The following is a 12511-nucleotide window of genomic DNA, read 5'->3' as shown; positions in this document are numbered from 1 at the left end:
ACATTGAATTCCTCACGTGAGATCGAGGTACCCCCATCTCCCGTAGACGATATCGGATTCGCACTGGAGTGCTCCTCCACATCGTCTACGACGTCAACCATACTCTTCGGACGGTAAAGTCCTTAATAAAGAGACGAGGCTCTGATACCAATTGAAAGGAACGATATAGTTGACTAGAGGGGGGTGAATAGGCAACTAACATTTTTTAGCTTTTCTTTACCAATTTAAACTTTGCATCAAAGTAGGTTGTCTAGATATGCAACTAGGTGAGCAACCTATATGATGCAACAACAATAAGCACGCATGCAAGCAAGAGATATAACACAAATAAGCTTGCACAAGTAAAAGCGCGAGATAACCAAGAGTGGAGCCGGTGAAGACGAGGATGTGTTACCGAAGTTCCTTCCCTTTGAGGGGAAGTACGTCTCCGTTGGAGTGGTGTGGAGGCACAATTCTCCCCAAGAAGCCACTAGGGCCACCGTATTCTCCTCACGCCCTCACACAATGCGAGATGTCGTGATTCCACTATTGGTGCCCTTGGAGGCGGCGACCGAACCTTTACAAACAAGGTTGGGGCAATCTCCACAACTTAATTGGAGGCTCCCAATGACACCACAAAGCTTCACCACAATGGACTATGGCTCCGCGGTGACCTCAACCGTCTAGGGTGCTCAAACACCCAAGAGTAACAAGATCCGCAAGGGATTAGTGGGGGGAATTAAATTTATCTTGGTGGAAGTGTAGATCGGGGCCTTCTCAACCACTCCTGAGCAAATCAACAAGTTTGATTGGCTAGGGAGTGAGATCGGGCGAGAATGGAGCTTAGAGCAACAATGGAGCTTAGAGGTGGAAGAGGTAGTCAACTAGAGGAAGAAGACACCCCTTTTATAGTTGTGGACAAAATCCAACCGTTATCCACCTAACCAGCCCGCGACTTGCGGTTCTACCGCCCCTGACAAGAGGTACTACCGCAAGGCCATGCGGTACTACCGTGAGGGACCGCGGTACTACCGCGGCAACGGCAGAAACTAGAACAAGCCCGAAGCACGGAGGCTGAGAACGGTACTTCTGCAAGCGCGGTACTACCGCTCCCCCTTGCGGTACTACCACAAGGCAGGAAAGTCCTAGACTGGTAAGGGCGCAGATGAATAAAAATACATCTGTGCCTACTTCCGCTGAAAAACAAACTATGCAAAAATCCATCACGGTACTACAACTGGAGGAGCGGTACTACCGCATGGCAGCTGAGCCAGGCCGCGCGTGGTACTACCGCGCACGAGGTGCGGTACTACCGAGGAGGCGCGGATGTAAAAAATTACATCTGCCCCTACTACCGCGATGTAGCGGCACTTGGCCTGGGGGCCACGGTACTATGGCTCCAGAGGAGCGGTACTATTGTGGGCTCCTACGGTACTACCGCGCCGAAGTATGGTACTATCGCAGGTGCCTGCGGTACTACTGCTCCAGGGAGCAGTACTACCGCACGTCCAATATCAGCAGCCAGGACAATTGCATAGAGGATAAACGGAGGATGCTCCAAAGTGCAGGGAAAAGGTGGAGACAAGGAAGAAAACGTGTACGTGATGATTCCACCCGAACCTTTCTGACGCGGACCCCCTCTTAATAGTACGGCTTTCCTACGACTCAAATCCACCAAAAAGAAACGTAGAAAAACGCCGTCTTCAATAGTCTTTGAGGGGCACCAAACCGTCTTGTGGCTAGCGATGAAACGTCTGAGAAACTCAAGTTACACGATTAGTCCGCCAAAGCATTGTCATCAATCACCAAAACACTTTAGGGATAAATCTCGGGTCATCAAAAGCAACCTACACGTCAGCTCGGAGCTCGTCGAGCAGCTAGATCCAATGGAGCTCTCTTCCATAAACGAGCTCTTGGATCGCATCGCCGCCCTGGGGGTCGCTACGGATTATGACCAGGTTGGGCTTAAACCCGATCTAAGAGAAATTAACTCTCCCCAAGTCACCCACCACGTTGCCGTGGTAGAGGCGCAGTGCGGCGACTCTTCATCTATTTTAAGAACTAGCTACGTCCGAATTCCCGACCCCTCCAAGCCGGATACCCGCGGATGGGAGGATGTAACTCAAGACCTGAGCTTAGGGTCAGGCAACGGGCTAGATTCATTGGACAACATCCAAGAATCCGAACTTCAGAGTTCGGAAACTCTTCGGCCTCCGAATCTTGGATTGGGTGAGGTTTTAGATTCAACGACACCCGCCCACCCGAACGTAAGCGATCTCTCCCAAATCAGGCAGAAGCCCGAGGAAACAGTATATCATTACTGGGCCAGATTCCTCCTGGTTATGAACAGGATAAAGGATTGCTGCGAGGGAGACGCAATCTCAATTTTCTGCAGTAATTGCACGGACGAGGGAATCCTTAACGCCATAAGCCGTCGTGATATTACACGCTTTGCTGACTTGGCGTCCATAGTACAAAAATACTGTGCGATGGAAAGTGCCTGGAAAACCGAAATAAAATTTTGGGATAATCCGGCCTTGAATAGTAATCCCGTCCGAACCAAGAGGGTGCATCATCACAGGACACCCGAGATAAGTACCAAAAAGCCAAAACCCTCTACAGGGCATGGAACCGTACTGGAAAGGTGGCTTGATGGACCTTGTAGAATTCACAGAACAGAGGACGCCACACCAACTCACAGCTTTAGAGCATGTTGGATACTCCGGCAGGTGGCCAAAATTGGCGAGGGCCTCTTAAATTTGGAGGCCGCAGAAAGCCAGCCCGAGGACTCTAGTACCGTTCTCACAGTCTTCGAGACTTTCGCATCAAGTAATATGCGAAAAAGAACACTCCGCAGCATCGCCGAAGTCTATCAACTAGCAACAATAAACCCATGGAGCGACACTGCTATCACCTTCAACGCAAGTGATGAACCTAAATTCCAAACAGCCCGAGCACCAGCCGCATTGGTCCTCAGTCCCATAGTGGACGGCTTTCGCCTCACCAAGGTGCTCATGGATGGAGGCAGCGGACTAAACTTCATTTATGAGGAAACCCTTCAAAAAATGGAAATAGACTGGAACCGCATCGAGCGAAGCAGCACAACCTTTAGAGGAATAATCCCTAGTCGGGAAGCGCGCTGCACAGGAAAAATCACACTAGATGTGGTGTTCGGCACGCCGGATAATTACAGGTCTAAAGAAATCATGTTTCAGGTGGCCCCATTCAAAAGCGGATATCACGCTTTACTAGGGCGGGAAGCATTCACAATCTTCCAAGCAATACCCCATTACGGGTACATGAAGCTTAAGATGCCCGGGCCAAAAGGAATTATCACTCTAGTTAGTGATCCGGACATAGCACTCCGCGCCGAAAACAAGACGGCCGCATTAGCCCTTGAGGCACTATCTGAAGCCTTAGCGGCCGAGGAACTGACTGCACTGCGCTCCACGGTTAACAGGGATGATGTGATACTCGACAAGAGATCCAAATCCACATCCTTCAAGCCAGCCGACGAAATAGTCAAATTCCAGGTCCATCCAACGGACCCCAATAAAACAGCTTCCATTGGGGCACGACTGAACCCTTATGTAGACGCCGCACTGCGAGAGTTCCTACGTGAGAACTGTGACATTTTTGCCTGGCACCCTTCAGACATGCCAGGGATCCCACGCAGGCCGGCCGAACACAGTTTAAATATCCTAAAAGGATTCAAACCTATCAAACAAGCCCTTCGGCGTTTTTCCGAACCCAAGAGACAGGCTATGGGAGAGGAGCTAGCCAAGCTATTGGAGGCCGGATTCATTAGAGACATAAAACATCCGGACTGGCTAGCAAACCTGGTGATGGTACCAAAGAAGGACAAATCCTGGCGCCTGTGTGTTGATTTCAAAGACCTTAACAAGGCTTGCCCAAAGGATCCCTTCCCCCTCCCCCGTATCGATCAAATCATCGATGCCACCGCAGGACACGATTCGTTGTGTTTCCTTGACGCATACTCCGGTTACCATCAAATCAAGATGGCAGAATCAGACCAAGCTGCAACAGCATTCATCACACCATACGGCCCATTCTGCTTCAACACAATGCCCTTTGGGCTGAAAAACGCTGGCGCAACATATCAGCGCATGATCCAGACATGTCTGGCAAACCAGATCGGCAAAACAGCGGAGGCGTATGTGGATGATGTGGTTGTCAAATCAAAACATGTCGAATCTCTAGTAGACGACTTGAGGCTTACATTCGATAACCTCCGAAAATATGACATCAAGCTCAACCTGGAAAAATGCGTCTTCGGCGTTCCAGCCGGAAAGCTCTTGGGCTTCATTGTATCCGGTAGAGGAATTGAAGCAAATCCAGCCAAGATCCGAGCTTTGTCACAATTGGATATCCCAAAGGACCTCAAACAAATACAAAAACTAACCAGATGCGTGGCGGCTTTAAGCCGCTTCATCTCCCGCTTGGGAGAAAAGGCACTACCCCTCTATCGCCTCCTCCAGCGCACCGAACACTTCGAGTGGACGGATGCCGCCACAGCCGGACTTGATGAAATAAAAGCCATATTGGCAACAAATCCAGTCCTGGCCGCGCCGAATACCGGCGAACCAATGTTATTGTACATTGCAGCAACACATCAAGTTGTTAGCGCAGTGCTCGTTGTCGAGCGGGAAACGGACGGACACAAATTCCCCCTTCAAAGGCCGGTCTACTACGTGTCCACTGTCCTCACTCCATGCAAATCACGGTACCCGCATTATCAAAAGATTGCATACGCGGTATTCATGGCATCCCGGAAGCTACGACACTACTCTCAAGAGTGTTCCATAACAGTAGCCTCGGAAGTACCACTCAACGATATTATCAACAACCACGACGCAACGGGCCGGATTGCAAAATGGGCCATCGTGCTCCTCCCATTCGATATAACCTATAAGCCACGGCAAGCTATTAAATCGCAAGTTTTGGCCGACTTCGTCGCAGAATGGACGGAGGCCGAGCTCCCTAAAGAGTACGACACATATTCAAACTGGATTATGCATTTCGACGGCTCCAAAATGTTGGCCGGACTGGGGGCTGGCGTCGTCCTGACGTCCCCCACAGGAGACACAGTCCAGTATGTGCTCCAGATCATGTACACGGATTCCAACAATGCAGCCAAATATGAGGCCCTTCTACATGGTCTCCGGATAGCAATATCCATGGGTATCCAGCGCCTGGAGGTACGCGGGGATTCAAACCTCGCGATATCCCAAATAAATGGAGACTTCGATGCCAAGGACCCAAAAATGGCAGCTTACCGCAATGCCATCCTAAAAATGTCAGCTCGGTTCGAAGGGATGGAGTTTCACCATATAGCCCGGGAAAACAATCAAGCAGTGGACGTCCTAGCACGCATCGGAGCAAAACGCGATGCAGTCCCCCCCAACATCTTTTTGGGAAGATTGTTCAAGCCATCCGTAGCATGGGAGGGGGAACCCGCAAATAACAGCCCGGACCCAGCCGCACCACTCGACGCTGAACAATCTGACATAATTGGAGGCCCTGCCAATGAAATTACAACTTCAGCCCATGTAATAATGGCGGTTATCGCCCCGTGGACAGAACCATTCCTAGCCTACCTCACTAGGCAGGAACTCCCGGAGGACCAAAACAAGGCCTGCTGCATAGTGCGGTAATCTAAAGCCTATAGAGTCCATGAGGGAGAGCTTTATAAGAAAAGCACTACCGGAGTCCTTCAAAGGTGCATCTCCGAAGAGGAAGGGCGGAACCTTCTGGCTGAAATTCATGCCGGACTTAGTGGTCACCACGCCGCTGCTCGGTCCCTTGTTAGCAAGGCTTTCCGTACAGGCTTTTATTGGCCGACGGCCCGGGCAGACGCTCAGGACCTAGTCCAACGATGCGTTGGTTGCCAACTTTTTGCCAACCAAAGCCATATGCCACCCACCGCACTCCAAACTATACCCATCACCTGGCCTTTTGCGGTCTGGGGGCTTGACATGGTCGGACCCCTTAAAGGTGGAACCCATAAGAAAAAAATACTTACTGGTCATGGTGGATAAGTTCACCAAATGGATAGAAGCCAAGCCTGTTAAAACGGCCGAATCCGGACCTGTGATAGACTTCATATCCGGGGTTGTACACCGTTATGGCGTCCCCCACAGCATCATAACCGATAACGGTACAAACTTTACAGCCGATGAGGTAAAACTCTGGTGCAAAAACATGGGCATCAAGCTCGATTATGCTTCCGTCTATCACCCACAAACTAACGGCCAGGTCGAACGTGCAAATGGTCTTATCATGAGCGGCATTAAACCCAGACTAGTGCGGTCCCTCAAGGAATCTAACACGCACTGGGTAGAGGAGCTCGACTCCGTGCTCTAGGGGGCTGCAGACCACGCCAAATCGCACCACCGGATACACACCATTTTTTATGGTGTACGGCGCAGAGGCAGTTCTGCCCTGTGACATAATTCATGACTCACCTAGAGTGCGCATGTACGAAGAAAGAGAAGCCGAGCTCGATCGGCAGGACAACTTGGACGCCTTGGAGGAGGAGCACGACGTGGCAAAAGCCCGTTCCGCGTTTTATCAACAACAGGCCCGAAGATATCAAAGCAGAGAAGTACGGGACAAAAATTACAATGTTGGCAAACTAGTTCTATGCCTGCCGGATAAGAAAAAGGAAAAACTCAAGCCCAAGTGGGAAGGTCCATTCATAATCGACCAAGTCCTGACTGGTGGGGCGTACCGCCTGCGAGATGCGTCGGATAACCGACTCGAGCCGAACCCGTGGAACGCCACTCGTCTCCGAAGATTCTATGCCTAGCGCCGGACTCTGTGTTCGTCTCCTTCCTCTGTCCATTTTTTGCATTTTTCTGTCTTACATTTCTCTCCTTCCCCTATTACCCCTTATAGCCCTTAAAGGCTCATCAAGTGACGCGCCACTCGCGCTCATTAAACCTGGGGGCTTCTTTAACAGAAGCTTATTTATACGGGCTTCACGCCCAACACATGCGTCATACTTCCGCATGTACCTTTTTCTTCACCATTATATGCATCGATATGACTTAAGTTTTGGCCAAGCTGGGTTGCCTGGCTCCTGTGCTTACCCCTACGTTCCCGATTGTTCGGCTAGGCGGTAAAGGGAGCACCTCTGTGATTGTTACTGCCGGGTCAGCCGGATGTGTACCTCAAACTGGGTGAAGTCGAAAGCTAGCGTTCTTAAGGGAATATTCGGTCGGTGAAATAAAAGATGATCTTTTTACTAATTTTATGCGCCCCCAGATGTTTTTTATGCGTCTTTTCATGTAGTCCGGACATGCACTTTAGGGCATGCCTCCCCAGCGAAAGGAACCCCTAACGGAACTATTCTCTCTGGAAGATGTTTCTTACTAACCATGTAATATAACATAACTAGTTGGGCACTTGTCTGATAAAGCACTAATGACCCCTACGCCTGGTCTCCACGCATACCCCGGTTCTTACATAACCGCCATGGTATTCGGACACACTCCGGACCGTCAGGTCCCGAGGTTGAAGTGAAAAGGTCGGCAACGACAAACGGTCTACAATCCGGCTAGAAGGCATTACACATGTCAATTCAAAATTACATAGTCATTCTGACTGATTGTATTCCTCTTCTATACCATCTAACAGGCTATCTAATTTACAGTCCTGCGGGGAATACTTCGCGGCCAACTCTACTTGGCCGTATACTAAGCTTACAGGGATCTCCTTCCCGTCAGGCCCGACTGGTCCGACCTCGGCCATGTGGTTTGGGTCATACTTCGTAAAACGGGTCTTCACCATGGCCCAGGCCTCCCTAGCGCCTTGTCGGCAGGCCGATATCTTCCACAACCGGAAGCGCCGCCGAGCTCCCTTCAGCTTCTCCGCAAGATCTCCAAGGCCCTCGGGTATGGAGTGAGCAGGCCATAAGGCTTGGGCAACGCCTCGCATCGCCTGCCGAATTCGCTCGTGCAGCTGTAAGAGTTCGGGAAGAAGGTCACCCGTAGAACTGGGCATCTCCTCTGCAGGACGACCTGTGAGCACACCTACAGACATTACTCTGTTAATCGACTTCCTCGCCGAACCTTTTTTTCAAAGTTCGTTCAAGCACTTACTAAATATGCCGCGTCGAAGCCGCTGATTCTCCTTCGTGGAGTCCGACAGCTGGCCACGAACATCTTTAAGTTCGACGTCCAGCTTGGTGTTGGCATCCTGAAGATCATTCTTCTCTCGCCTCACCTTTGTCAACGTACTCTCACCGGCCTTTAGCCGGCGTAAGAGTTGTTGCTTTTCCGGATCGAGTCCGGCGCCATCTGCAATATGATTTGTCATATTTGCACCCAAACCGCACAATACTAATCTTTCGAAGTGCATCTTACCTGAGGGGGTCTCTTTGGGCTCCCCTGCTGCGGCTAGTGCGGCCTCTAGTTGGGCCTTGCACTTTTCCAGCTCCTGGGACAGTGCGTTATTCTTCTCAGTAAGAACCTGCATAATAAATGATCCTTAAATCAGTTACTCTAACTGTTTCAAGTCTCGGGGGCTACTGGTATATATATATTTGACCAAAATTTTCTTACTCGTATGTCTTTTACATACTGCTCCGTGGCTCTGGCTAAACCATTTTGAGCGGCACGGAGGTACGCATCTCCCAAATTAAAGGCATCTAAAGCCTCTTGGGAGAAACAAGCATCGCGCAGAACAGTCCGGCGACGCCTGTGGTTCATGGCACTCTCCACTTCAGAATTTGTGGCAGACAGCCGGTCCGCATCCTCTGTCGGAGGAGCGTCCGGTGCGTGCCTTGTGCTCGCCTCCACTTCCTGGCCAGACGTTGGAGCCTGGCTGGTGGAGGCGCGATTGGCAACCTCTCCGGATATAGTCCGGCGAGGTCTCTTCGTTCTGAAGATAGCACGAACGTTAATATGCCCTGACAGAATAACACCAGGGAAACAAAGGGTGCGCCATACCTTTGTGCCGGCATCTCAGTCCGGACTGCATCCCTTTTTGCCCACGGGGCCCTGCGGCCCCTCGTTGGCTAGCCGCCGCAGGTTTGGCCTCCCGCCTCGGAAATCTCCCCTGCGAAACACGGTTGTCGTCAGAAACACCGGAATACGTGAGAATGGAATCTCTCTCGAGGGAATAAGACTCTGGTTTTTGTCACCTGGGAGGCCGGGATTAACCCGGGGTAATCAGCCGTAATGGCTACCAAGGTATTGTCCTTGCTTAGTTGATGGAACACCCCGTCGATAAGCTCCACCGATATATCCGGATCCTCTTCGGAGTCCGGATCGAGGGTCCGTTCTGAGTCCTCGGGCTGTGGAGGGCGGCTGCTTATATCCTTTACCTCCTGTCGCAGTTCCTCCATTAAAGTCGTTAGACTACATATCTAACCGTGGGAGTATAAAACAAATGGACAAGCGCAATTGTTCACTTACCCAACTTGGAGGATCGTACATAGTAAATCCGGCCCGCGGGTTGACGTGGAGGAATTCCTCCTTTTCTCCCTTGTACAAAGAGGACAAAATCTTTACTAGGGCGGCGGCTGAGGCCGGCCCCTTGCGACCATAACGCATGGCGTCATCCTCCCCGTTGAAATCCCACATGGGGTGGCCTCTATATTGAAGCGGCTGCACCCCCCGCATAATGCATGCGGCCATGACTCCAATCATGGTTAGTCCAGAATGAGCCAACAGTCTTATCTGGCCCATCAGGTAAAGGACGTCTCTGTCGCTTTCTCTCTGAGAGCTCTGCGGACGCCAGCTCAAGCGTTTCTTCAATGGAGCACTGTTGAACTCGGGGAGACCGACCCGGATAGGGCCCGGTAGCGGGACGTCATCTATGTAAAACCATTCCGAAGGCTAGTCCTCGGACGCCTTCTTTGGGGTTCCGGATAGGTATCCGGTCCCGGCGATGCGCCATACTTCGGCTCCGCCCACTTGATATATAGACCCCTCTTGGGAACGGGGCACCAGGCAGAATAACCTCTTCCACAGCGCGAAATGAGCCTCAACACCTAAAAATAGCTTGCAAAGGGCGACGAAACCCGCAATATGTAATACGGAGGCGGGCGTGAGATTGTGCAGCTGGAGGCCGTAGAACTCCAGAAGCCCGCGGAGAAATGGATGAATTGGGAATCCCAGTCCCCTTATTAAATAAGGGACGAGGCACACCCGCTCTCCTTTAGAAGGATTGGGGGTGCTCTCCGCTTGTTTTCCGCCATTGTAGGTGGCGAGACCGTCTCGGACCGGGACCATGTATGCCTGAGGGAGAAATCCCTTGGCCTGAAGCGACACTAACTCGCTATGCGGGATGGTGCAACTCTCCCAGTCCCCGGGTTTAGGACCGGAGGGGCGAGGGGAAGAGCTGCGACGGCTGGCCATGTTGGAATGGACCTTCGCTGGGAGCACTCTGATGATAACTCGTGGAGAGGAGAAGATGTGGTATGGATCTGAATCCCCATCCCGTTAAATAGGTGGCTTGTTTGTGCGGCTAGGGGTGTGGATGTAAAAACACCCCGGCTTTTCGCATTCGTTTGACGCGTGGAAGACAACCATAATTGGGCGTGGAAGCCGAGGAGCGCTACATTACAGAAATCGGACATTATTCCTACAGGTACACAGGATTTGGAGGAGGAACCCGCCTTGCAATGCCGAAGACAATCTGCGCGCCGGACTCGTCGTCATTGAAGCCTGGTTCGGGGGCTACTGAGGGAGTCCTGGATTAGGGGGTGTTCGGGTAGCCGGACTATACCTTCGCCGGACCCCTGGACTATGAAGATACAAGATTGAAGACTTCGTCCCGTGTCCGGATGGGACTTTCCTTGGCGTGGAAGGCAAGCTTGGCGATGCGGATATTCAAGATCTCCTACCATTGTAACCGACTCTGTGTAACCCTAACCCTATCCGGTGTCTATATAAACCGGAGGGTTGTAGTCCGTAGGACGATCAACTCCATACACAACATTCATACCATAGGCTAGCTTCTAGGGTTTAGCCTCCTTGATCTCATGGTAGATCTACTCTTGTACTACCCATATCATCAATATTAATCAAGCAGGAGTAGGGTATTACCTCCATCGAGAGGGCCCGAACCTGGGTAAAAACATCGTGTCCCTTGTCTCCTGTTACCATCCGGCCTTGACGCACAGTTCGGGACCCCCTACCCGAGATCCGCCGGTTTTGACACCGACACCCCACCATCGGCGCTGCCCCTCGAAGTTGAGCCTTCCGGAGGGCACAACGCCATTGGTGGCCTCGAGCTGCTCGGTGTGGCGGCACTGGAAATATGGCTCCCAGAGTGGGGTGTCGTCGACGTAGAGTGGCCCCTCCCTCGCCGCCCGCGGTAGGGAGGCGCGTATACGCGCGATCTCTGCACGCCGCGCCACTCCGGTGGGCGGTGGTGGCACTGGGACCCCGCCAGCGCTGATTCTCCACGCCCCGGGCACCCGCATGTCCGACGGGACCGGGTAGTCGGCCTTGAAGAGGATCCGAGCTTCGTCCTCGTGAAGGTGGCGGCGACCGAAGCCGTTCGCCGCTGCGCCGTCGTCTGGGAAGCGCTCGGCCATGCTTTGATCTGGAGACGGCGAGAGGAGAGGGAGGAAGGGGGAGAAATGGAGACTCTATGCGTGTCACCGGCGCACTGGGGGTCTGCTTATATAAGCGGAGGCGCCGCGCTTACGCGTGGCCGCCGCGTGTACGGGTGGCGGGCGAGGGGACGCACGTCGTCCGGTCTTCACTTCGCCGCCCGTGAGGCATCAATGGAGGAGGCTGACCGGCGCGGCAGCGCGCGGCAATTTTGGCATTGATTCGCCGCGGGAAACGAGGCGATGAGGACGACGAAGCAGCGAGAAGAGAGATGAGTCGTTGGCAAGGAGGGCCCGCGGCTCTTTCGCGCCAAAAACGATTCGCCCGGCACCCCTGAGTGCCCCCAGCGCGCCGGGTTCGGGTTGGGTCCGCCCGCGCCAATTTTGGCCCGAGCCGGCGAAAAATGGGCCCTTAGGAGCGCGACTGGGCCGATTTTTTGGCACCGGCGGCCGAAAACTCGCCTGGGGGGCCTTGTTGGGGGCGTGGCTGGAGATGCTCTTACAAACTCATGCCAACTAGACTGGGAGGAGGAAACACCTCTTCTGGCTTGTGTTCGTGGCAGTAACTTGGACTCTGTGGACGGTGTATCACTAGTAGATAAACCACCACTAGTCCCGGTTGGTAAGGGCCTTTTGTCCCGGTTTCTGAACCAGGACTAAAGGGTCGTTACTAATGCCCTGGCCCTTTAGTCCCGATTCAGTCCAGAACCGGGACAGATGGGCCTCTACGTGGCCGGTGCGCCGAGCCCAGGCAGGAGGGCCTTTGGTCCCGGTTGGTGGCACCAACCGGGACCAATAGGCATCCACGTGTCAGCATTTCAGGGGCTGGGGGTTTTGTTTTTTTTTTGAAAGGGGGGGGTTGGGGGTTTTGGGGGGTTAATTTAGGTGTTTCATATATTGTGTTAGCTAGCTAATTAATAGAGAGAAGTGTCCTCTCTTATGTCC

General features: G+C 52.5%; 1 protein-coding gene across 1 annotated transcript in view; it reads right to left on the bottom strand.

The window, feature by feature from the left end:
- LOC125554998 (disease resistance protein RGA5-like) overlaps positions 1–11548 on the bottom strand; it is a 37189-nt gene extending 25641 nt beyond the window's left edge. Inside the window, exon 1 of the mRNA XM_048718329.1 lies at positions 11181–11548. Coding sequence (XP_048574286.1) covers positions 11181–11548 — 368 coding nt within the window. The remainder of the gene's footprint in view (positions 1–11180) is intronic.
- Between the last annotated feature and the right edge of the window lie 963 nt (positions 11549–12511).

Source organism: Triticum urartu, chromosome 4 (assembly GCF_003073215.2).
Source record: "Triticum urartu cultivar G1812 chromosome 4, Tu2.1, whole genome shotgun sequence".
NCBI lineage: Eukaryota > Viridiplantae > Streptophyta > Magnoliopsida > Poales > Poaceae > Triticum > Triticum urartu.
Note: the sequence above shows the minus strand (reverse complement) of the source record. Positions and strands in the feature narration are given on the sequence as shown.